The sequence below is a fragment of the Cyanistes caeruleus genome, chromosome 9, assembly GCF_971803275.1.
Source record: "Cyanistes caeruleus chromosome 9, bCyaCae1.hap1.1, whole genome shotgun sequence".
NCBI lineage: Eukaryota > Metazoa > Chordata > Aves > Passeriformes > Paridae > Cyanistes > Cyanistes caeruleus.
This window is the reverse complement of record NC_141709.1, coordinates 21,477,887-21,504,558: the sequence shown is the minus strand read 5'-3', so window position 1 is coordinate 21,504,558 and position 26,672 is coordinate 21,477,887. Positions and strand designations below refer to the sequence as shown.

The 26,672-nt window shown below is 36.8% G+C and overlaps 1 protein-coding gene across 50 annotated transcripts in view; it reads left to right on the top strand.

Moving 5' to 3' along the window:
- The window catches only part of ADGRL2 (adhesion G protein-coupled receptor L2), a 389,866-nt gene extending 363,689 nt beyond the window's left edge, over window positions 1-26,177 (top strand). For 9 of the 50 annotated variants that reach the window (XM_086901649.1, XM_023932664.2, XM_086901647.1 and 6 more), the window contains 8 exons: window positions 304-513; window positions 2,046-2,266; window positions 3,531-3,597; window positions 11,474-11,565; window positions 13,448-13,616; window positions 17,279-17,407; window positions 17,836-17,932; window positions 24,104-26,177. In XM_086901649.1, the coding sequence (XP_086757775.1) occupies window positions 304-513; window positions 2,046-2,266; window positions 3,531-3,597; window positions 11,474-11,565; window positions 13,448-13,616; window positions 17,279-17,407; window positions 17,836-17,932; window positions 24,104-24,858 (1,740 nt within the window). In that variant the 3' untranslated portion in view covers window positions 24,859-26,177. Of the gene's footprint in view, window positions 1-303; window positions 514-2,045; window positions 2,267-3,530; window positions 3,598-11,473; window positions 11,566-12,421; window positions 12,467-12,753; window positions 12,781-13,447; window positions 13,617-17,278; window positions 17,408-17,835; window positions 17,933-20,626; window positions 20,756-20,982; window positions 21,065-21,567; window positions 21,620-23,355; window positions 23,409-24,103 lie in introns of all 50 variants that reach the window. The other 41 variants (XM_086901631.1, XM_086901629.1, XM_086901635.1 and 38 more) reach the window with 22 other exon arrangements.
- The last annotated feature ends 495 nt before the right edge of the window (window positions 26,178-26,672 follow it).

The window sequence follows — 26,672 nt, the reverse complement described above, 5'->3', positions numbered from 1 at the left end:
CCTAGTGGTACCTTAAAAATGTTATTTTTCTCTGCTCATATTTCCAACCAGTCTGCACTGGGCCATAGCAAAAGTAAAAATGCTATCTGATCTGGACAAAACAGTCACATTTTTCTCTCACACCTGCTCCTTTCTACTTACCCTGATCTTCTGGGAAGCTGACCTGAGATTGAGAAATTACTGAGTGCATTTTGCCCATCTCATGTAATGAACAAGTAACTTTTCTGGATACCTGTGAAAATAGGTTTTTGTTTATACTCATAAAGAGTCATATTAATTTTCTCCATTCTTGGTTATTTCTAGTACAAAGATGGAGTGCACGAATTGCTCCTCACTGTCATCACCTGGGTGGGAATTGTCATCTCTCTTGTTTGCCTGGCCATCTGCATCTTCACATTCTGTTTTTTCCGTGGCCTGCAAAGTGATCGTAACACTATTCACAAGAACCTTTGTATCAACCTATTCATTGCTGAGTTCATTTTCCTAATAGGCATCGATAAGACAGAGTACAAGGTAAGTTTTCTCTCTGTGTACTGATCTTGTTCTCTGAATGACTGTTTGAAACGGATTTGAATTAAAACATGACAACTCTGACAAGTTTTCAGCTCTCTAACACAGCAAGGCTGAAATAAAAGCTCAGCATGAAAATAAGATATATTCATACATAGTATTTGCGTCCATCCAAAATATGCTTTTCATTTTCAGATGAGAAACACTGACTATTAACGAGGCAGGTGGTTAGACTTTTGATAGAGGAGATGAAATTGAATGTTGACTATTAGGAACATATATATGTTTTCTATATATATTCAAATGTCTTGACATTTTTATTTGACATATATACATTTTTATATATATTAGTACAAAGCCTTTTCTATATGTGTAAACATTTTTTACACTTCACATTTAAGCAGGTATTTTGGTAGTATTGGTAAAATTAATTCTTACATGATTCATTGGGTTAAAACTAATAATCTAGCATAGTTTCATCCAGAATTTGGCCAATGGGGAGAGAATTCAGACCAGTTTCTGTTACAACAGTAGAACTTTCCATATTACAGCAGACAAAAATCACAGGGTAGACACTTTATAATTTTAAATATGTAGTATCACATTATGCATAGAGAACCAACTGTTCATGTCTAGGATTATCTAAACTGTAAGTCCTAAAATTATATTCGTTTCAAAATTTAAAAGTTCCTTATAAAATTAAGAAATCCACTCTGAAATTGATGACTGGGAGGTGAGGGTGCAATTTCCTTGTCTTCATTCACACTGTTGTGTTACGGCACGTGCCACAGCGAAGCCACGAGAGCGACCTGCGTTCTCGCGGCCCGAGCGCACCGCTAGAGATTGCTGACGATAAAGGGCAAGAGACAGGTCCTCGTTTGGGTGGCCAAAGACTGTTTATTCAAAGGATAACAGCCTCCAGTGAATTCAGGGACGAGAACAGGACTGGGCTAAGGGCACAGGGTTAAATGAGGGGCAAAAGGGGCAGCTCTGAGGATCAAGGTCCAATAGGGACAAGGGAAAGCGGTGCAGGGGAGTGGCTAAAGACTGGGAGAACCAATGGGATAACAGGGGTGGAGCAATATGGCAAAACAGAGCCAATGGAAGGAAGAACGTTCTAGGAAAGATACATAAATGGCGAATGGGGGCTGAAAAAGGGTGACCAGTTTCCACAAACCAGTAGAAAGAACCACCAGAACCCAAAAGGCACCAACATATGGCTGCAAAAGCCAGTGGGAACAAGTTTTTCCCCACCCTAATCATGAGGGGCGTCTCCCCTCACCTGATCCATCCCCTCCAGGGTCAAGGCACTCTGGAATCAGGCCCCTGGGCCTCCACACTGTTCAGCTAATTAACTTTGCGCATAATAGCGTTTTCAAATGTTCAGGGAATGTTTTGAGGTAGGGAAGATGCTCTTGAATTTGTGAAAGGTCTCTAATAGAACTGTCTGCTGTTCTATTGCACACTGGTCAGTTGGAGAGGTAATGATGTGAAGGTTTAGTGGTTTACATTTCCATCTCTCTCTCTCTTTGCAGATTGCATGTCCGGTTTTTGCAGGTCTCTTACACTTTTTCTTCCTGGCAGCCTTTGCCTGGATGTGTCTAGAAGGAGTGCAGCTTTATCTAATGTTAGTAGAAGTATTTGAAAGTGAATATTCTAGAAAGAAGTACTATTATGTTGCTGGCTACCTCTTCCCTGCTACAGTAGTTGGTGTCTCAGCAGCTATTGACTATAAGAGCTACGGAACAGAGAAAGCGTAAGTAATTGCAAGTGACCTGAGTGTTTTTCAAGTGAATAATTTTTTAAAGCCTATTAGCTGTCAGAGGGTCCCTGACAGACTAAAATACCATCTGAAAGCTTTATTGGTAAGAGAATGGCAATGCTGTGCACAAATTACAATCAAGTCTTTTGTAATTCTCTAGGTTCAGGGGATTTGTACTCTGGAGAGACCAATTCTAAATTATAGTCTTTCTTTTAACACAAAAGATTGACCTGAAACAAATTGAAAAAGTAAATAACTTTTTGTCCTCGGATGTATATTAAGCAAAAATTCTCAACTTAAAGTATCTGACAAGCCTAACCATCCAGTTTTAAGCTAATGCTTCATTAGATCTCTTTGTTCAGCTGTCCCTCTAGCTAGCTCTCATCCTGAATTACGACAGTACAATATTCCAACCTATGTGTCTTATTTTGATAATATTTTATCAGGCAAGTAGAGTGGGATTAAAATTAGCCACAGCCTTTTATTTACAAAAATACAGATGTATATAGGAAGTGACAGAAGGTAGACAGAAAACATTTCTGAGGATTCAAGTTGCTGGAGGCATGAATTTGCCTTTCAGTAGTGTTTATTTTGTCCTTTGATGAAATTAGTCACAGAATGGAAAGATACTGTTGACTACAAGAAAGCTGCTTGATTTTGCTACTGATGAAAGACAAATAAGAGAATTCAGCAGGGAACTGGGCTGTATGAAAAATGAATTGCTAAGTGGAGTTGGCCCTAATAGGTTTATACGTAATTTAGTCTGGTATCTTATGTATTCTTTCTCTACAGTTCAACTCCCAGATGGGGCATTTTATTTATACCATATTGTTATTCAGCAAAACATGGCATCTGAATTTCCTCAGGCATGAGCACTTAACATATGATATAAAGTTAAAAGCAGACTTTGAAGATCACATGGGAAGCCTGCAAAAATTATTTTCTGATGTTAGTTTCATTAGTCCATGATAGCACCTGTCACCAAACCTTTTGACTGAAAGGAGAGCTTGTTTTGGTTTTGTTTCTCCTGATGTTAATTATTCCTGATGATGGAGTTTCAGGTTCAGTAGTGTTATTACATAGAGTTCATTAGAAGAATTTCGGGTTAGGTGTTGTCCAACGAGTCAGCGGTACTGCGCAATGTTCATCATTGTTTACTGGCAAAGTGTTACCTTAAGAAGTATTTTTGCACTTTCCATTTATTGGACTGAGGTGCTAATGCAGCCTTTCCCTTTTCATTCTCTCTCTTCCATAATAGTTGCTGGCTACATGTAGATAACTATTTTATCTGGAGTTTCATTGGACCTGTTACCTTTATTATTCTGGTAAGAACTTTGGGTTTTTTACTTTTTTTTTTAGGTTGCCTCACAGCAGATTAAAAAGATTTAAAATTTCATTCAATGCCATTCTTATTCACAAAACATTCCATGGAAATGCTTATAAACAATTTGTAATGTGACTAAATATAGAAATCTTTAAAATGTGCTGACCAAATGATTAATTGTCAAAGCTGTGGTGGCACTTCAGCATGGCCATTTTTTCCTAATGGTTTGAATTCTGAAGGTCATATTGACATGTGTAGTCATATGAAAAATCAATGAAGTACTAAACACAGGGGTTTTTTAAGAGGAGCCATTATTATTGCTTTCAATTGAATCACTACTGTATGCATTTTAGAATTTAACAGCTAATTATCTCACATAATTATCTCAAAAGGGTATTCTAATGCATTGGATAATTAAATAAATTTTATGTTCCATTACACTTACACAGTGTTTGTATGTGTATTTGCATGTGCACATTTTTCCATGCCTACTTCTGTGTGTATTTGTGTTACATGTAGTGCCTGTGAGACACAAACTCCTCTACTTTAGTACAAATAAATAAATATGTAACCAGTACAAAGCCTGTGCACATTCATTGCTGAAGTCACTGTGTGCCTGCACCCATCTGTGCACCCACAGCCAGGTGCCTCAGTGTCCCCTTAACACAGAATGTTGCATTCATACATCAATTACCAATTCTCTGAGCACTTCCAGGTAAAAAAACTGGTAAAAAGTCACATGTCAAACCAGGGAGAGAACTTCTTCCATTTATTTCAGCCTAACAGTACCAGCAATACACAGTGGAGGAATTTGTGAGCGCAGCGAATGCAGGATGTGCATTTTGGCTCACCTGGGTTTTCTCTGCTAGTTCTGTATCTTTAGAACCTGGCTTTACTTGGGAAATATTGTAGAAGGCTGGCTGGGGACATAGCCTATGTATGTGGAGGCCTTTTCTCATAATTGCTGATAGTTTGGAAGGATGAATTAACTAGTTTTCATGTTTTTGAAATAGTGAATAGTTGCATGTTTTTCTGCCCTGTCACAGTAGTAGAGTTGTGAAATATTAACAGAATTTCAGTTCACTTGAATTTCCAAATTCAGGAATTGTATTTTTCCATATTCAGAAATACTGTTTTTTCAGTATAAAGCACATGCATCAGGCATAATTTTGCAATTTCTTTGACTTTTATAGATCTGTGTGCCACACATAATATTTCAGCACTTTTTGTACTTATATTACAAACTGATATTTTGATTATGGAAATTTCTACTAAAAAATGCAACTGGCCAAGATTTTGGCTTGCATTTACTCCATTTATATCACAAACTATTTGAATCCTTGAGCAGTCACTTAAGAAAAGATAGTTGTGCAATGTAGAGGTTGTTAGAGTTCACTGGCATATTTTCAAAGACATGGGCGTAGATGCCAAAATTTATGTGTGTACAACTTGAATTAGAAAAATTACAGTGTTTGTGAGATTTAAGTGTAGACCATAATAATTGTTCAGAGTTTATTCTGAATGCATTCAAATTAAATCATATCTCAGAATGATGGGGATTCTTTTTTTAATTAAACCCAAAATTGCAATTGAAAGAAAGACTTAGTATGCTCAATAAGATGGACAATACTTTTCAATGAAGTTGTTTCTTGCAGTTGTAATTATTCTGGAAATTGTTCTGAGTTTCATGCTACAATAGTTAAGTCACCTCAAGTCTGGTTGTGTGGTGATAATTTTGCTTTTTGTTTATGGCTCCTTCCTCTTTTTATTATTACTGGAGGTATTTTGCTAAGTCACCTATATTTCTCTCCCTTCCTCTAAAATAACATTTCACATAGGAAGCCTTGGGCTTTGCTGACGGCTTTTTCACTTCTTCATAACCAGGTCAGAGTGAGAATAGAGGTGAAGGACATTTAATCATATTGACCATGTACAGACATAGTTCACTATTATTTACTGGCCATGACATTATTATCCTCCAGCAAATCATTTAGACTGAGACGCAAAAGGCTTTTGGGAGCAGTATTCCCAACTTGAAAAATATGAAACAGCAGGTAGCAATCACAGCACAGTTCCTGGGAGTAATTCTTCTCTGGCAATTGCTTTGCCCTCTAATCGTCCCAGCTGAGAAAGCAAGAGAAACCAGAGGAAGAAGTGTGAGAAGTGTAGTGGCTGAAAAATAATATGCCATGTGCACTGTAACCAAAGAGCTATATTTGTAATGTAGCTTACTTAGTGTTAGTAGCATGTGAGAATTTTGGCTTGGTAAGCGTTTTAACATGTTGTTCAAATCACTTCTATGTTTCTCAGTTCAATAGTACCTGTGCATGAACTCTTTTTTGACAGTATTGCCTTCTATCTTAATTTACAGCTCTGAATTTGTAAGCATTTGTGCTTGTGTCTGTGCACATTTTTTGCACTAAATGAGAATGGGAAGTATGAGGAGGAAGTATGAAGCTCCTCAGTACATCTTCTGAGGAACTTTTAACTTCACTATTTCTGTAGCCTGTCATGCCTTTGGGCACCAGGGTTATTATATCTATGAGAAAAGAGCATGTAAGTAATGAGCGGTGGGAAACCATTAGTATGCCTGAAATGGTTTAATGAAAGCTTGGATCATGATACGTCAGGAGCTGTTCTTATCATTTGGACAGCTCCATCTGCATCTTTAATAATTAATTCAGTTCAGTAAGAGTTCAGGGTGCACACTCATTTAGAAGCCTTCAGAGAGCACCTCTCTCTCTGCCAGTCCCAGGGAGAAATAGGCTTCTGCATGGCTATGAGCAAAGATCTGGAGATACAAGAGCAGTTTTAGAGCTGCATTTGCCAGGTAACAAAAGCTCCGGGGAGTTCAAAAAGGGTCAGAACATGTGCAGTTCAGCTAGGTTACTTCAGAGTGGTGTTTCTGTTCTTCTGTCTTATCGTATCCATGTCAGCACTGCAGGCTGTGTGGAATGAATTTTAAGCTGCTAAGCTCGAGGCAGACGTGATTCCATTGAGCAGGTTCGTGGCTATAAAACAAACAGTGCATTTCTGTAATCTGTGGTCAGAAAAGCCTGAGCACTTTGACTGCCATGTAGATCCAAATCCATTCATGCCCAAGGAACGGGTGGTGTCAGTTTAATTTAGCCAAGACTGTTGCAGTTTGCTTCTCCCAGCTCACAGACAGAGCCCACGCATAAGTCTACCAATGGTTGTCTAAGCAAAGATTGCTAAGATGCTGCATTTCATTAACACAGAATGTGTTAAATGTTCTCACCCAAGTTGAAGTTTTAGTGCTTACCTAAGTCAGTGGAGGTACAGATGTACACATAACTTAGCTCCACATGTGAAAATTGATTTGTAAACTTATTTTTAGAAATAATGTATGTTTATCTTGCTGTAGTAGACATTTGATAAATTGTATTTTATCTATTAGTCACAGGGGAAAATTTATAATAATTTTTGCAAAATCTAGCTTTATTTTGCTACTAATTCATTGTACCTGCAGCGAATTCCAATTGATTAGTCTTCTGTGCAGGTTAGTACACCCACTTTTTTAAAAAGTTAATTTGAGTTGGTCACACTCACTCTCTCCAAATTACATAGGTTTCAGGGGCTGGAAAGACAAATTTCCTACTTACACCTTTTCTCATGTTCAGTTTCTTCTGATTTCCAAGAGACATGGCCATATGTTTGTTTCCTGTGAAAGAAGCATGATCTTCTGGGGTGCTGCATTTGATTATTAATGTAAAAATTCTTCATATTTTATATTTTAAAGTAATAACTTGTTATTTTTAAAATATATATCAATTGTCTTTCACTTTGTTCTATCTAATTACATTTGTCATATTAAGAGATGACAAGCATATTAGAAGCTACTCTAATTTTTTTTCCTTTTTGACTTTACACAAAATTCTAAAATGAGGATATAGATTAAGCTAGTTCTCTATCCAGTATACCATCTCTCCCAGTAGACAGTAAGTTTTAGAAAGTAGATTAGAATCAAGTATAAACATAAATTAAATACTATCAATTCAAATTTTTGCTTACTATTACCAGCTAATGTTTTAAAAGATCTCATAGTATAGCTCCACCTTCTGTAGCTGTGTGTTCTGTCACTCCTTGGTATCATACCAGAATCTTCAAATCCAAACCTCATGCCTGACCAGACTTTTAATTTCTTATTTTTAGCCTTCAAAAGAGTGCTGGTCTGATTTGCAGACACACAGCATGAAAGAGATTTTACAGACTTGATTAAGGGTATAATTTCAGGACTGTTTGAGACGTATACATTGTGCATCTGTGTGTGAGTTTGCACAATGTATTTATGTTTTTTATTAGCATTGAAGAGGAGTACTGTTCAGTACTGTTCAGCTGCAGATTTTGGCTCGTCTGGGATAATGCAGCCCAGTTGTCATGTTGAGGTCCAGCCAGTCACTCACCATTTATATTACATGAAGTAATGAGAACACCACCATTGTCAGAGGCCCATTTTTTCTCTTAGAGGGTTGCTCTCAAAAGTCTTTCTTGCCATTCACATGGGCCTTTGCATGACCTCTGAGTACTGCATGCTTGTGGTGAACATTTCTTGAAGAAAGGTGTCCTGCTCAGGCCATCTGTGGAGCTTGGAAAACATCTACAAATTCATTTGCTTAGATCAGTAACAGTTCAGTCCTCACATAAACAATTCAGGTTGAAAGGAGCTTCAGGAGATCTGTGGTCTCTTCTCAAAATAGCCTCAGCTCTGAGCCAGACCTCATTGCTCAGAGCTGAAAAAGCTTTGTTTGTACAAATGAATACAAAAGTTGTAGCTGTGTTTTCTTCTCCTCCCCTGCACATTTCTCACCAAGAAAAGTAATTCAGCTATTCCTTATAAAAGCAATTATTTTCCAGCAAGTTCCCTTCCCTCACTTCTTAGTGTCTTACATAAGAAAAAAAAAAAAAAAAAAAGGCAGGGTGCCCAAAAGTCTTTAACTCATGAGTTCCTCCAAAACAATCAATTTCTAGATGAAAAACAGGGAGCCAAAAGCAAATCTATAGAAAGGTTTGGTTACAATATCTGTAAGCAAGCAAAATAGGGTTTTTATAATGATAGAATGTGTAACAGAAATGCCAGCATGTTTGAACAAGTGGCAAACCATGGTCTTTTGACTGCTGAAACTGAAAACTATGCAATATTTCACAGTGATGGAGAAACAAGTATCATATGCTCAGTTGTCATAGTTACTTTGTCTTCAAAGTACAGTATTTTTCCTTTTTTCTCTGAGGGACTTTTTCAGCTGCTGTGATACGGCATTATTATTTCTGTGGGCTGGTTTTGTGGGTGTTTACCTAAATTACAATGAAAATGTCACTTAAGAAACTGCTTTGTGCAGTTGTTCCCTGGTGCAGCAAGGACATATACCCAGACAGAGCTGAGTACCTACATAAAACCCGTTTAATACATTGGAGCGTGGCTCAAACTCTGGGCTAAGGCCCTGTCTGCTCACATGTCACCAAAGGATCCTCAGGATGTGAATACAAGTTTTTATTTGTCATGTGGCAGACCAGCACTTCAGTTGTACAAAGAATCAGAGGATAAAACCCTCTTGTTTCATAAGGCAGTCATTTATGGGCTAAGGCATATCTATGAGTTTTTGATCCAAGAATGATGATGCAAGTACAATACAGGATACTCCAGGGTAGCTACTTAGGCAAGGATTAACTTCCAGCTGTGCTGTAAATACTATTCTGAACTGGATTGTGCACTCCCAGATGCATAGGTTGCAGCCAAAGTTGATGTACGTGTTAGGATTGACACAGGGCATGTCTTAGCTCTTAATCTGTTTGTTTTCACAAAAAGCAAACTGAGGTTGCATTTTTCAAGCAGGCTGAAGAAGTTCATGTTATGTCAGCTACCAAACTGTGCAAGAAACTTTTTTCAAGTAGAGAAAAGTAAAATCTGTGTGCAAAGACATGGAACTGAGTATGAAGTCAGTTGCAGAGCCCGTGCTCTGTCTGGTGCAAAGGCCAGGAAGAGAAGCAACTTGTTTTCTCATCCAATGAAGTTACGCGGTACAGTGGAAACCTAGATGAGAGGAAGAGATCACAATGATAGAAGAAATGGTTTTTCTCATCTGGTTAGTCATTTCCTATAAGAATCATAAGAGATTATCACGAAGATCATGAATTATTGACACTTCTATTACATTTTGCAGCAGTGGAAATATGCTTAACCTACACAATGTACATACATCAGCTTAAAGGTTAAGTATTTTCAGCCAGATCTTGAAACACAAACAGAAATCAATCATAAAAGATTATTTTCCGTATTTGTTTCACAAACACCCTTTTCTATTAATCTTAACATACAATTGTAAAAATGTTACACTTTGAATGATAGGATCAAAAGTTGCCAGGCACTATTCTGGTGTTGAGAGCTGCATTATAGTTCATGCTGTCCATCCTGATTTGGCGACAGCAGCAGGAGTAATAACATGATTGCCTGTAGCAGTAGGAACTGTTTCTATAATACGTATTCTTATTAACAGACTCTGATCAGAGCCTTCAAAATAGTCATCTTTTCAAGATTAACACCAACTCTTTATTAGGATTTCTGTGACATTTCTGACCATTGAGACACAGCTGCAGGAACACATCTGGCATGAACTGGTGTCCCCAGTGTTACAAAAATAGTGAAGATTTTTAAGCTGTTTTAAACCAAAGGCTGCCCAAATTGAGAGACTGCCCTATCAGTAGCCAGTTACAGATATATAGATGTGGATGATTATAAGAATGGGGTTCTCTATCTATTGTATGCGTTATAAGGATGTCCAAGCACATTCTTCCATCTTCTCTCAGCTTTGGGTGCAGCTATTTTGTGTGGACCATTGTAGTAGTAGACAAGGATGTGTCTCTTCTTGCTGAAAGGACATGGCTCTTACTGATTTCAAAGATACAATTTTGTCTGGCTTTTCTCTGTGATATAGAACAGCAGAAACTAATTACTGAAATTAATTGGATACAATTTTTTAGCCAGTATTCTGCGGGCATCCTTGTATTTGGCTTGCCTGTGCTTTTCACAGGCTTTGAAATCGATAGGAGAAAGGCACCCAGTAACTTTGATATCTGTGATTCTGTTTCACAATAAGAGGATGATAAAAAATTTCCTTCAGTATCTTCCCTGGTGTTACCTTTATGAATGACACAACAAGAATAAGATGCCACAGTCCTTCAAGTGGCACACACAGTCTCACTTCGACAGAATCCAGACTACAAAGGGAAAGAGGGCAGCAGGAGGGTGCACCACCAGCACATGTCTATGGCACTATTAAGTTTGATGCATTTGCTACATCTTTGTGTTTCTTTTTCTTTTTTTCCTCTCTATTTCTTTTTTTTCCAGTTACATTTAAGGTCTTTTCAAGACCCCAGTAGGATTGTGAGAACAAAAAGGAATAAAAAGAAAAAAAAAAAAATAAAGGAGAAACCAGGAAAGGTGAAAAACATTTCAAAATCAGGATGGGGTGATAAAAAGACAACTAGTATAGCCCAGTAAAAGGGTGACCATAGTCCTGAGAGTGAGATGTGGATCAGGGCCAGAGGTGACAGGTAAAGGTGATGAGCAAAACATGCTGGGAGACAGAGCTAGAGTGACAATGGCAAGTGTTGAACATGAGTTAAATATGGTAGCTCACGATGATGTGGTGCATTTGGGAAATTAAGTGAAACAAGGACTTCTAATATTTTTATCCTCTTATCCTTACTTGCAGTTGCAGTTTGCAGACCATCTGATATAGTTACCAATTTTCACTACTTACTTGGAAATAAACTACAGGGTTTTTGTTTAGCCTGTACCATCATCATTATTCACCCTATTACTTGAAGTAGTTTAATTTCATTCTTATCTGTTTTGACAGCTGAATCTTATCTTCCTGGTGATCACATTGTGCAAAATGGTGAAGCACTCAAACACTTTGAAACCAGACTCTAGCAGGTTGGAAAACATTAAGTAAGTGCTTTGTGTTCAAGTATGAGAACTATGATTATTTTCTGATTGCTGAACTGATTGAAAGCTACTCTCCATTAGGAGCACATGCTATTGTCTCCCAGCAACTGCAGATGTCAATTAGAAGCAAACAGAGCCAATCCTGCTTTCGTCACTTTGTTGCTGTAATGTCACAAACGGCGGTCAAAATTAGATAATTTCAGCCTGGAACTAGTGCCAAGAAACTGTTTCACGGAAATGCCACAGCACTGTAGTAATTTCATTTGCATTTAAAATGCAGTTCAAAAATGATGTTCCTGTTTGCATGGCTGATATGATTATATTAAGTTTGTTTTGTTAAATGACTTTTTGATTTAGGGATTCTGAGCAGTTTCTACTCGTAATCCTGTTCTCCCAAGAGAATTGACTCTATTATTATTGTTAACTTGAAGATTATCTGCTGTTTTCATGCTAATTTAACAAATGTTTACTTTATCATGGTGTTCTACTGTAGTATCCCTTTTGCAGAGTAATATAAGTTTTATGTAACTAACAAGGCTTTGGCAACTCTCGCTTCTTTAGATAGCTTTTTACTGTATTCTCTATAGCCTTACATTGTATTCAAGGTTTTTGTTACCAACACTGAAGGGATGGTGCCACTTTCTAACGCTGAGGGTTGGATGTGAAAGGGTCTTACAGATCTGCTTTGAACGTTGGAAATGGCAAAGGGGGACTTTCAGTAAGGATAACATTGTGAACTAGATGTTCTAGATAGGTCAGTATCAGCTTCATTGCATGTTGCATGATGAGAGAGAGAGCTAATCTTTAGCATCTCTCTCTTTTCTTCCTTTTCCTCTTTCTGTCTTCTCATCCACACCAGTAATTACCGTGTTTGTGATGGCTACTATAATACGGACTTACCTGGGTAAGATAGAACCCTACATTAACAAACTTCTGGCATGATTTTTAACTTTACAAACTCGGTCATATTGTGGATTTCCCTTAATTTTAATTAACTATTTTTGAGATACCTGATTTGCTAAAGACTTTTAAACTATTATATGCCTTTATAATTTTAAATTGCTTGCCTCTGCATTTTGAATTTCCTAATTTTGACTAATTTTTATAGACAATTAAAAATGCTCTTATTAATTTCTGTTTCAATTCTGTCTAATAATTTTGTTTCTCTTTTCTGCTTATAATGCTTTCTAGCTATGAAGATAATAAGCCATTTATCAAGTAAGATCATTAGTTAGATGTGGAATTCACTGACTAAATTCCCTTTCCCTTTCATTCTGTGCTGTTCGCTACAATTCCTTTTCCTTAACCTATTCATGATGGAATCTTTTTTAGATTGTTCTGTAAAGCAATATCCATATTTTTGTCACATTTCAGCAGGGTTTCTTCATGCGGAAGTTACATCCTCTAGCTTCAGTTTAGCTGAGTTTATCGGAGCATTAACGATTTGGGCTCTAGGCTTTTAATCTGCTGTTTAACCTTTGTGCATTTGTGTTACATTATTTGGTGTCATATGGCAGCACCACTGTTTAAAATCTATGGTGTGATTAGTGACTAAGCCAGATTTATCAATCTCTTCTCTAAAAGCAGATAAAGCAGTGGAGTAGCTGGGCCTTGTGCTATACTTCTGCATTTCAAAATAGTTTTGGCATCCTATGCAGTTCTTGAGAAAGACAAAGGTTATATCTACTTTTGCTGTTTTCACTGGAGTCTAAGAGTACTGAATTGAATTGTTCTTTCTTTAATAGATAAAAGGTTAAATCCAAGGAATTTTTACATTTGAATGTGAAACTAGTAAAAGTCAACTGCAGGAACTGAAATGTTAATATTGGATTTGGCGAAGTACATTCTCATAAGTAATGTTACTAAAATTAATTTTCTTTTACAGGTCCTGGGTCCTGGGTGCATTTGCTCTCCTGTGTCTCCTTGGCCTAACATGGTCATTTGGTCTGCTGTTTATAAATGAGGGGACCGTTGTGATGACATATCTCTTCACAGTATTTAATGCTTTCCAAGGAATGTTTATTTTCATCTTTCATTGTGCCCTTCAAAAGAAGGTAAGTTAAGAAAACCACAGATGAATGTTCCCTAACTTCTTAGAAATGCCACACATAATTCTTAAGAAAATAGAGATAAAATTAACAATTTGAAAAACGGGAGTATTTTGAAGTAGTTTGAGAAGGGGACTAGAATTCCAATGCAGTTCTTGGTGTATGTGCTATGGGAGTCATGTAACTGCTCTGTGACCCAGACAGGTTTAACATGGATGCAGGATTTTCAGCTTGGGCTTGCAAAGTTTGGAGGTTTTGTGAAGAAAATGTAGAAGTTTAACACTGGTAATGTGGTACATATTAGCTTGGACTTACAGCCAAAAGTCTTCTATGTCCACATGAAACAAGCCCTGCCTTTGCTGCAGTGCTGCAAACAAAGGATCAACATCAGCCATATCAGCCTGGAAATGCTCCCCTTTTCCTGGCTCAAGGCAGAGCACCTCTCCTGAGATCCCATTAAGCTGCCACATAAAGCCATGGGTGATAGGCAGGGATTGTACTATGTGTGCTCATTCATTACAAAAATTGAGTGGGATGTGAAAATTAGTTTTATTAAGAACTTTGAAACACCTTATAAAAAAGTAGTCATTAATGCTAGATGGCTGCTAACAGGAGTAGTTTTCTGAAGATGGAAAAGATGCCAGCATTAATACTTTTTTCCCAAGTGTTTGCCTCCCCCAGAAATCCCAAGAGCTTTGTGCTCTTCACTGAAGCCTCCCTCAGGAGTGGGATGAGCTAAATTAATTCTGCTCCCCTTCAGTGGATGAAAGCAGAAGGGTCCAGGAGGAACAGGTCTGATGGAAGGAGAGAGAGACAGAGGGAGACTTGAGAGAGAGAGAAAGCTTGAAGGAGAGAGGGGAGCAAGCAGGAGAGAAGAAAAGTGAAGGGTGCAGTTCTGTGGGACACTTTTTTGGGTTCCCTGCACCCCTTCTCTTCCCCAGAGGGTGGAGATTGCTACCAGGGATGCCTTAGAGGTACTTTAATGAGGAGTGCATAAAAAATGCTGAAAGCCTTTGTTGAAAGGCAGGACACATGAAAGTAATGAGAGTTGAGAGGAAGGGTGAACATCAAAAAATCCCACCCAAACAAATTTAACATGAAATGCAGTATGTCCTATATTTGGAAACATCCAATTTGCAATATTTAGATTCTAAATATTTTTACCAATTTTAGGCTGGAGACCTAGCAGTTATTAACTCCCATTATAATTAGCTCACCAGAGACATAATTAACTGATATTTATAAGATGGTTTGGGACCATTGCATAAAGTGTTGTTGTGTAAATACAAAAATCCCATGCTCATGTTCTCAACTGTACCAGTCCTAACATTACCAGCATCTCTGAATGTGGTGTAGACAGTGGCATTCAAAGGTGTTTTAGGGAAAGATCTGCTAGGCAGAATTTTACCCAGATGAACATGACACTCCACTCATTTGGAGAGAACAAAAGCACACTTAGGGAGAAGACTGAGCCTAAGAGAAGAAGATAGGGAAGAAAATGCAAACATTCTCAAAATGCAAATAATTTCTAGGTTAGGGTTTTATATGTTTCCCTTTTTACTGTTTGTATTAGACTTGAAAATCAGAAACAGATTCCTTTTTTATTTCTTTTCACAGCTGTGCATTGTTTTAATATAAAGTAGAGTCAGCAAAAAGCAATATTAAAATACCAGTCAAGTGTGAAAAAACATAACCTAGAGCAATAAGATTTATACCTGAAAGAATGTTAAAGCTGCCATTTAAGATTTTTAAGTGTCACTGCCTTTGACTGGATATTGTTCTATCCTCTGTCTGCATAGCTAATGTAGTCTTTTTATTCTGTTATTACTACTTGGTCACTAAATTGAACAGAGAAATAGAATTGTGGAAGTGAAAACTATTATGTTTCCAGTTCTGACGAGATGATAGTGCTGTTGCTTCCATCAGTATCCAACAAGCTATAATTTAGAAATAATGACAGTGGAATGTGCAGTCCTGACAGATAATGTACATTCACTGCAATATAGGCATTAGGCAAAACCAGCCCTGGAGGGTGGTATTTGGGTAAAGATACAGTTTTGTTTTCTATTGTCTCTACTGTGTAGTGGTTTAGAACATTTAATATCCATTAGTGTTCAGGAATGTATTTTCTTAGGTATTATCTCTATACACCATCTAGTGATGGTGTATACAGACCACCGTTTTCCAGGGTTAAAAATTATAATTCTAAGTTGTTTCATTTCTGTTTTAATTTTTTGCATGTCTTTTGTGCTGATATAGATAGGGGTTGACTTAAAATTTGTACCATATACTTTTATAAACAGCTGACTTACTGTGCCTATCTTGAAGTTGAAGCACAAATTATTCAACTTTCTACCTCCCTGTGATTTATAGAATCAGAATACAGTATGTATTCTATGAGTAAAACTCCTGTAGAAATCAGCACATTACATATGTAAATCCACACTATTAATTTTTTGCATTTTCTTCTCTCCCCTTTTTGCATACACATAACTTTCTGTCTTACATATTCATAGGGCAGGCAGAATTTCCAGATTAGCTGAAATCCCTCTTTTCACAGAAACTCCTAAGTCTCATTGATGTAGAAGAGACCCTTAAGTTCCCATGTAACGTGTTGGGAGATTTATGAATTTAGGCTTATACATCTGTAAGAATTCTATCCAGTGTCCTTTCACTGATACAGTCTTGCTGCCAAGACATGCACATGCGCTTCTTCGTCCAAAAATAGTGGTCAGTGAAGCAGTCACGGAATATAAGAGAATTAACTGCTCTGTAAAATGATCCTGATTACTTTTGTGGCAATTCTTATCACACATAACATAACTAAAGCTTCCAGTAGGTCACTGGAAACAGAAGGTAAATAAATGCAGCCACTGAAGCTGAAGTCATTAATTAGTTTTGCTGCTCTGTCAGGAAAAAAAAAAAAATCATAAACATAGGTATATTCAAATTTCTAGATTCAACAAAGACAGGAATTAGAACTCTACATTTTGGTCCTAAAAGTGGAAGGTGCTTCATTCCCAGCTTTTATGGTTCAAAAAGCGACTCTGGAACACTGACAAGCAGCTCCACCAGCATAGCTGGGGCTGTGCTTGGAGTGGGGCAGTGGTGTTTGTGAGCTCTGCTCAGTGCCAGGGCAGGTGTGGCTGTCTGAAGCAGCAGCTGGATGAGTTACACAGAATAAGAAATGCCTTTACAGGCATTGCAAGTTTTGCACTCTTAGTGGAAATCGTCGCCTAAGGGGCAGTACTGAGCAGTGCTCGGCTGCTAGGATGGGAGGACAGGGTTTCTGTGCTTTCTGCACCAAAAACTCTTATAAAAACCACTCTTTTCAGCCAGCATTCAATTCAGGTAAACTTAACTATATTAATCTACAATATGAAAATGAAGTAAAAACAATTCTATAAGTAACTCAGTAATGATTATTCAGGGACATCTCTAAGAAGTGTGTGTATACCTTGGAAATAATTGGTTCAAAACTCCTGGGTAGCTGCTAATACTGCCACTGAGTAGGGAGAAATACGTGGTTCTGCTAACAGCCAGCAATTTGGCAGACAAGAATTATCTATTTGTTTGAAAAGTGAGTAGTTTCAAGGCAAGGTTCATGTGTTTCTGCCAGCAGATATTTAAAACTATTTTGTGTGCTAAGCAATTTTTTTTCCCCATAGGTACGTAAGGAATATGGGAAATGCTTCAGGCATTCCTACTGCTGTGGAGGACTTCCAACTGAGAGTCCCCACAGTTCAGTGAAGGCATCAACAACGAGAACTAGCGCTCGCTATTCCTCTGGCACTCAGGTAACAAAGATTTTGACAGCATCTTCTAATTACCTCATTTATGAAAAGCCTACTGAGATGTCTTCCAACCAGAAAGACTAATTGTCTTCTCATTATTGTCATTTAGATGGTAAATACATACTTCTGCATAGTAGAATTATTTCTTTTTAAACATTTACTTTGGTTTGGCAAGGTATTTAAATGCCTTATTTTTCTCTTGCAAATAGGGACTGGTTTATAGGAAGGCTTATACCATCGTGTTTCATTGAAATGAAGTTCAATAAATTAAAATTTTAGTAAAAATAAGAAGGAATTTTCACCATGTGCTAGAAGAATTTTTTACTTGAGGCTAAAATAAACACAAATATCCTACATAATAGCACATGAATAGGAAAAAATCTTTCTGTCAAAACCTACTATGCTTTTGTCTCACTGCTTTGTGTTAACAGAGTCGGATAAGGAGGATGTGGAATGACACTGTGAGAAAACAATCAGAATCGTCTTTTATCTCAGGTGACATCAACAGCACTTCAACACTTAATCAAGGTCAGTCACTGGGAACATTTCAGTTTTAGAATACATAAATTTAATACAGATTTTATATCATTTAACACACAAGAATTGAAAAGAATGTTTAAAAAATAAATCTGGAACAAAACCGGAGTTTTAAAGTTATCCACCAGCACTTTTGAAAACCATGTTTCCTTAACTGGCCCCTGCTATAGAAGTTTAATTCTTCAATTCATGAGAATGTATTTAAATTAGTTTCATCAATAATTTAGCTTAAAAGCAAGATCATAATTTTAAATCTTTCTTAACCTTTATAGGTTAAATCTGAAATAGAAATATGAGTGCAGTAACATTTTAATGCATATTTGACTGATTTTTAGGTGCAGAAATTTTCCCAGTGAAATCTAATTGATATCATTTCTATGCAAAAGATGTCTGTAAAGCATTTATCTTTTCTATTTCAAAGAGCATCATATCTGTAACATGGGATAGAATCCAGATTTTCAGGCACAGAGAAGTCAAAACTCAGAACTTCTCAGCTCAGATAGACTTTGAAATCTGTAACCTCATTCTCATGTCCAGACAGAAGACTAGGGCATTAACCAAGCCAGATTGTCGCTCCCTTTCTCCCCTCCCCTGTGTGTTTTGAAGGCAGTTGGAGCCAGCAGTGTGAGAGAGGACTGCTGTGCAAGCCAGGTTTGAAGCCTGTTCTTCCACCCAGTCCTTGAGTGGAGAGCAGGTAGCCCTGGTCTCACTGCAACCAGTTCCTGCTCAACTCAGAAACTTCCAGACAGAAAATTCAGATTCAGGATTCGATAGCAGGGACTTGTATTTACATTCATTTTGGAAGTAAAAAATGTGGTGTTTGCAAAGCAAAAGGTATCAGAAAGTGTGATTCTGTTTTTGCTCTTTGGTATCTAGAAAGTGGGTAAGGCCTGTGTGTCTCACTGCTCCTCCCACCCCCTTATGAATCCTGCATGTTCTTCTGGCAAAAATCAAAATTAAGTAACTTCTCCTAGGTAGAAATGGTGTATTTTTCATGTGCCCTTCACTGTCCTACTAAAATTCAAAAAATACAAGCTACATAAAATTTGGTTTTTACCCTAATTTGCTGTCTCTGACTCCTGAGGTTTGCTCTAACTGTGCTGCACTGTTAGTTAATTCAGTGTTGAAGAGAGTTCTCAGCAGCTTCTCCCTGTTTCAAGTTCCAGACTCAAGTCACTGGAGATGTTCTGCCATGATTAGAAAAATTGGTATCAACTGTATTCTGTTACAATATTGTCACGATCTCAGTGATAAATACATATAAGGGTACTTTAATAATTAATGGCAAGTGTCACTTTTTCCTTTAAAATAAAAATCAAGCTTTTAATTAAGTTTTTTTTTCCCTTGTCACAAAGAAATTTAGATTGAAAAAAAAAATCTTAACTAGAAATTATACGTAATTATTCTAACCAAGATTAAATATAGTACACAAAATAAAAAAACCCAAGCAAAATATATTTCAGTTATTATTATTTCTATATGAACTTTACAGTGGAAAAAAGCTATGATAATTTTTTTAGTTGATCACTAACACAAACTTTCAAATAAGATTAGCATAGTCAGACAATAATTCTCTGAGTGTTAGAAATTTCTGCTCATTTCTGCTACTAAGTAGCTCTGTGAGTACAAAAGCATTAATATTTGGAATATATATCATTCCTTGCCAAATAAAAATATTTATACTATAAAAATATAGCTGCCTTTTTAATTCTCCCTGGGTCTGTAATGCAGACCTGATCCTGATGTACTGCTTTGCAAAGTAATAAAAAAGAAACTTGAATTTTATTTTATTGAAATGCTTAAATTAATTTTTAAATCACAGCATTTTTCTTGTAGTAGCTAGAAATCAGAGATTGACTTTTTAATAATTTTTCAAAACATGCTGGGTTTTTTTTCTGATTATTCTGAGAGGTGTTTAAATGGTGTTGCATTAACATGTAAATTTGAGTTTATAAGAGTTTAAAAGAAGTCTGTTTATGTAGTATTTGTCTTACATTGTCTTATATTGTTTGTAAACTGATAGTTTAAAGAAATTTGTCGTTGGAGGAATTCTTTTTTAAAACCTGGCAGATAGGTTTGCAGCATGAATGTCCCAGGAGAAAATGTGAATGCTCTGATTTCTTAGAGCAAATATTTTTCTTTCCCCTCAGCATGCATACTTTTGCATACACTAAGATATGCTTCTTGCAGTTTGTCATCCACTGTCTGTTTGAAAACAGCAATTCCCTTCCACTATCTGTCTGTTTTTAATAAAGTGAGTAACAGCTCTGATCCTGTCATAAGAGGTTTTTCAATACCTTTCAGTTTGCAAAATTCAGTTCTCTCAATTCTGGACAGAAGTGTTCCCAATTATCGTTTTTAAAGTTCTGGTAGCTTTATGTAGTACCTTGATCTCTAAACATTTAACTGCTACTCTTGTTTAACAGTGATTTTGTATACATTAGTAAATATCACTTTCTCTAGATGTTTACTTTGGGGATTTGGACAGCACCTGTGAATCACTGAAATCTAACTATATTTTCCTGCTCCCATTTCCAATGCATATCTCAAATACACCAGAAATTTTCAGCTGAATTACATTTTAGAAATCCTACGTGATTCATGATGAATAAAAATTATTCTTTATTGAAACTGTCAGGCTAAAATTAAGGAACTGACATTTTTTTTCTGTTTCTTTTGCTTTAGGAATGACTGGCAATTACCTACTAACAAACCCTCTTCTTCGACCACACGGCACTAACAACCCCTATAACACATTGCTCGCAGAAACAGTTGTATGTAATGCCCCTTCAGCTCCTGTGTTTAACTCACCAGGTGTGCTTACACTTCCTGAATAAACTGCTTTTCTTGGCTCGCTCCAAATTCCCTCTTTTCCCTAGATAGAAGCTCAAGTTGCAATACCCCAGCCGTACAGTCTGAATTTCTGAAATAAATTTGGGAAATACAGTGTTGCCAATGTCAGCTTGTAAAACTGCACTATATTATAGTAATGCCTTTGCCCTCACAGTATTTACCAATAATTATCCATGTTTTTAACACAGGTGGCATAAATCTTAATATACTATTAAAGGACTGACACCACATGGTCCGAGAGCCCATCTTCAAGATATATATCACTTAGAGGTATCATGTGTCTGCAATGTAAGGTTGACTCTAAAGCTTGCTGAGAAAACCCTGTTTATGGAATGGATGAGATACTAAAGCAGTGCAAGGCATCTTGGCACCTTTGGATACCCCGGAGTAGAAAATTGTATCCAGCTTCAAAGAGATCTAAACTATAGTATAGTGCAGCTTTATGGGAGATAATTTTCCCGTAGGAAAATCCTGAGATTAACAGTTAGAACAGTTTAGTTCTGTAGGAATAAAGGGTGTCATCATTTACCTAACATTTTGTTGTTACATTATCTACTTGTTTTTTTTAACTATGTTGCAGTTCATCAGTAAATATCTTGCAGATACTGTTTGATGAGTCCTAAGATCACTTTAGTGTAAATAGTATGATAAATCTTTGAAAAAGAGCTCATAAAACTTTGTTTCCAGTTTTTATTTCAAGTCTCCTTTTTAACTGAACTGTAGTTTCTATTTTCATTCTCTTGTTTTCTTACTTTCCTTATGCTTTCCTCTAGCAACCTACAGAGAGACAAGTATGGGAGTAAAACTTAACTTTGCCTATCAAATGTAAATTTTTTCAGCATGATTTTTAATGGGCACAATTAAAACATAACTAGCGGTCATGAAGTAGACTCAGCGGGCAAGTGGTTCACAATTTGCAAATAAAATGTTTCCACATTCAAAAAGTACTTGCATACTGCTTTTTGGAAGCGCCATAAGGTCTGTAGCAAACCCTATTGGTAACACAAGTTATGCAATGCTGAAATAATTTGCTCTTTAAAACCAAAGCAGTGTCATGCTGAAGTGCTTAACAATTTACTTATATTTTAACATTCCTACAGTAATCTTGCTACAGGCTATGAAAGATTTCAAATTAATTACCTGATCATGGGCAACAAAATTTGCCTCATCAAACCAATTTGAATATATTCTAACATGCTTAACTCTGCAGTATATCATAGAAAACTCATTTTGGATTATCAGATGTATTTTGATATCTCTTTAGCAGAGGAAAAGAAAATTAAAATTACAGAATTAAATCACTTTCATGAGGGAAATGAATCCAGCATGTGGTCCATGTGTTGTCTACTTTTATAAATGCCATATGTTCTACACAGCTAAATCCATTGCAAGAAAAATCTTGGAACGTACATGAAATTGCAAAACTACATAGTTGTTTAATCAAAGCTTAAAGAGACCTTTCAAACAACCCTCATCACTGTTCAAATCAGTACACATGGAGAAGAGTTAACAATAACACAAATGCAAAATGACTTGCAAATTGCTCAGAATTTGTTTGGAAATTATTACTCCTTTTTTAAAGTCGAAGATAAAAAGCTTTTCATAAGAAAATGCAATTTCTTTTTAATTGAAAACAATATTTCCAGAGAATTTTGAATTTTCTAGGATAAGCTGCAGCTTTAATTATGGAAAAAAAAAAAATCCACAAAATGAGAAAATGTGAAATCTTTTCCAAAAAACTTTTCCCTCATACTCCTCCAAGCCTTGCATATTATGCAGCAGCCTCACAGTGGTCAGTCTCATTTCAGTAAAGTCACTTCATTCTTTCTTTACTTCCAGACATATCTGTAGATAAAGTGCTTTTCTAGGAACACTCTAACCATCTGATTTCCATGGTTCAGATTGTTTAATTTCTTGCAAAGTTTTTTTTTTTTCTTTTCTTTTTTTCCTTTGCTTGGGAAGCACTGTGCTGTCATAGTTTACATGTCTTTGTGTCTGTAGGAAAACCTTTTCTTTATCAAGTTACCAGAAAAAAAAAAAAAAGCCAAAACCCAAAGCATAAAGACTTTAATCATCATGAGACTTCATTTTCCCCCCTCTTAAACTCCTTTTCATGTTTTCAGCAGACTTACCCAATCTGTCATTCCCTCAACAGCTATGAGATATCAGCCATGGCTGATTTCCTCTTCCCATTCCACAACTAATATTTATTCTTTGGTTTAATTTCTGTGACCCATACTTACAGAAATTCCTAACATTTCTGCATTTGACTTCCATGCCCATGGTAACTGTGGGCCTAATTCTTAATTAACTATTCTGGTTCATTCAGCGCTGTCACTGTGACTGATGCAGACTGCAGGCAAACTTTGACCTTTAGGAGCCTGGGGCCTTTGTTGGCAGACAGAATATTAGTGCAAAAAAATTACATTAAGTGGGAAAAGAAAAGCTGTTATTGCTTAGTAATCTAATTTGCTGAACCCTTGCTCTGACTAAGTTGCTGAGAAGCTCAGTAATTCTTCATCATGTTACAATAAATCATTTTACTTTCTTTTATATATCAGCTACTCTTAGGCCAGATAGCCTGAGCAGACAGACATGATGTGAGTTGTCCAAAGTGAGTCATTCCACCTGCTGTCTATCGTGTTGTTGGATGGTGCTTGTGGGCCCTGGTTCCTGTAGTGTGAAAGATGGCTGTCCTTGTTTAACATAAATTCTTCGTATTTATCCATTTTTTTTCATTCTTTTCTTTACTTCATCTCCAAAAAAAAAAAAACAAACCAGGAAAAAAAATGTTAGAAATGTTGTCAAAGTAGTTGCTTGCCAGTTATGTGGGTTTATGTTGTACATTTACCTTCAGTTATGTCTGTGATCTAATTCCTTTTTAATTTAGTGTCGTTTAGGACAAATTCTGTTAATTTTCCTTTTTCTAAATCATGGTGATGTACTTCAAAACATAGATGTTTCCAAATGAATTGCTTTGCATTACATATGCAAGGGCATGGAGTGAACAGTTCCTTGTGGAAAAGTCACAGAATTGACACTAAATTAAATTAATTCAAATGCCACTATTCCCCACAGGAAACACACATTACTATTTTTAGAATGCATCTTTCCTATAAGGTGTACAACTGTTTACATTTGGGAATGTTCAATAACTAACTTTTCTCAAGTTTTACTTCCAAGTACAACTTTGTCCTGAACTACATTAAAGAACTTTGTTTAAAAGAAAGAAAGAGAAAAAAAAAAAAAAAAAGAAAAAGTGGTAAAAACATGTCAGGCAATAACCAGAGCTGTCCTTTTCCATTCCAGGACATTCACTGAACAATGCCAGGGATACAAGTGCCATGGATACTCTACCGCTAAATGGTAATTTCAACAACAGCTACTCACTGCGCAATGGAGACTATAACGACAGCGTGCAAGTTGTAGACTGTGGACTAAGCCTGAATGATACAGCTTTTGAGAAAATGATCATTTCAGAGTTAGTGCACAACAACCTGCGGGGCAGCAGCAAGAACCACAACCTGGAGCGGGCGCTGCCAGCCAAGGCTGTGATCGGCGGGAGCAGTAGCGAAGATGACGCCATCGTGGCAGACGCCTCATCTTTGATGCACAGTGACACCCCCGGGCTGGAGCTCCACCACAAAGAGCTGGAGGCCCCACTCATCCCTCAGCGGACTCACTCCCTTCTGTACCAGCCCCAGAAGAAAGTGAAGACCGAGGGAACTGACAGCTACGTCTCACAGCTGACAGCCGAGGCTGACGACCACCTCCAGTCCCCCAACAGAGACTCTCTTTACACGAGCATGCCCAACCTCAGAGACTCTCCCTACCCAGAGAGCAGCCCCGACGTTGAAGAAGACCTCTCTCCCTCCAGGAGGAGCGAAAATGAGGACATTTACTACAAGAGCATGCCAAACCTAGGAGCTGGCCATCAGCTTCAGATGTACTATCAAATCAGCAGGGGTAATAGCGACGGCTATATCATTCCCATCAACAAGGAAGGATGTATTCCGGAAGGAGATGTTAGAGAAGGACAAATGCAACTAGTGACAAGCCTTTAATAGTGTAGCAAAGAAATATTAAAGGCCACGTTCAAGTATTACAAAGACTTAATTGGCCCCATGCAGGCTTCCTCATATCTGCTCGAAGAGACAATTCTGTTGACCCCGTGGTTCTCCAGTAACAGGGATGACTGGACCTCGCAGTTCTGTGAATTTTTATAAAACAAAAACTTTGTATATACACAGAGTATACTAAAATGAATTATTTGTTACAAAGAAAAGAAATACCAACAAGGTATTTAAGATATCTTCTGCTGCTGAATTTAACAAAATTGTGAAAAAAAAAGAGAAATAAACACTTTCCAGCCATTTTACTGCAGCAGGTTGTGAACTAAATTTGTAAATATGGCTGCACCATTTTTTTTTCTTAGGCCTACATTGTATTATATACAAGGCGTAGGCTTTAAAATCCTGTGGGACAAATTTACTGTACCTTACTATTCCTGACAAGACTTGCAAAAGCAGGAGAGATATTCTGCATCGGTTTGCAGTTCACTGCAGATCTTTTCCATTAGGGCAAAGATTGAATACATGTCTAACCACTAGCAATCAAGCCACAGGCCTTATTTCATATATTTCCTCAACTGTACAATGAACCGTTCTCATGAAAAAATGGCTAAAGAAATTATATTTTGTTCTATTGCTAGGGTAAAATAAATACATTTGTGTCCAACTGAAATATAATTGTCATTAAAAATAATTTTAAAGAGTTTGAAGAAAATATTGTGAAAAGCTCTTGGTTGCACATATGTTATAAGCTGTTTTTCTTACACTGTTCATAGTACGATAGTTTGTTTAAAATGCAAGTTCTACCTGTTTTCACTTATTTTTTCACTGTAAACAGTGTTCTGCTTTGACAAGTTAGTTTTTATTCTTAAGTTTTGAATTTTTATTGCCAAAAAAAACATAATTTGGGGAGAAAGTTGTTTTAGAAGCCAATTATGCCAAGCCTTGCACAAATTTGGTGTAGCTAACAAAGATTGTAACTCAATTCCCTGTTCATTCTTTAATCAGGGTTGGGTGGTAAGGGGTAAAGGGGACATTGGACACTTCTCACAAGCTTTCTCGTGAATAAAAGGTGCCTGTCCTATAAAAAAAATGAATAAAACATAACTATAACTCTTCCATATTCCTTCTGCCTATATTTAGTAATTAATTTATTTTATGATAAAAAAATCAAATGAAATGTAAATTGTTTCAACAAAATTCTGCTTTTTTCATCCCTTTGTGTAAACCTGTTAATAATGAGCCCATCACTAATATCCAGTGTAAAGTTTAACACCTGTTTGACAGTAAATAAATGTGAATTTTTTTCCAAATAGGTAAAATGTGCATTATTATGTACGAAGCATAATTGGCATCAGCAGTCCTTCGACCCAGATGTGTCCTACCTAGAATGGCATCTTTACATTTCATGATTTAAGTGTTGAGAATTCAACAGAAACTGTCTATAGCCCCACAGAAGACAGGTCATCTTTGATATTCTTTTGTCACCATTGAATAGGATCAAACCCAGATATAGCAGGGTCATTAGGAAAATGTACTGTAAATTCATATATTTACATAACTTTTAAGTAGGCATCTTCACTGATATTGAAATTAAGGTGGTAAACACCACTGTCATATTCTTGGCAACAGTAATTAGTGGTTAATTATTAGTGATGAAGCTACATTGTTGCAATGGGGAAAACACGAATAAGCAGCATTTGGCTAGCACTCTGAGTGCTATCTAAATAATTCATCCATCATGGCACTGGTTTGTGTTAGATAAATAAGCATGACTGTCCCTATTTTTATCAAACTAGAGAGCTGCA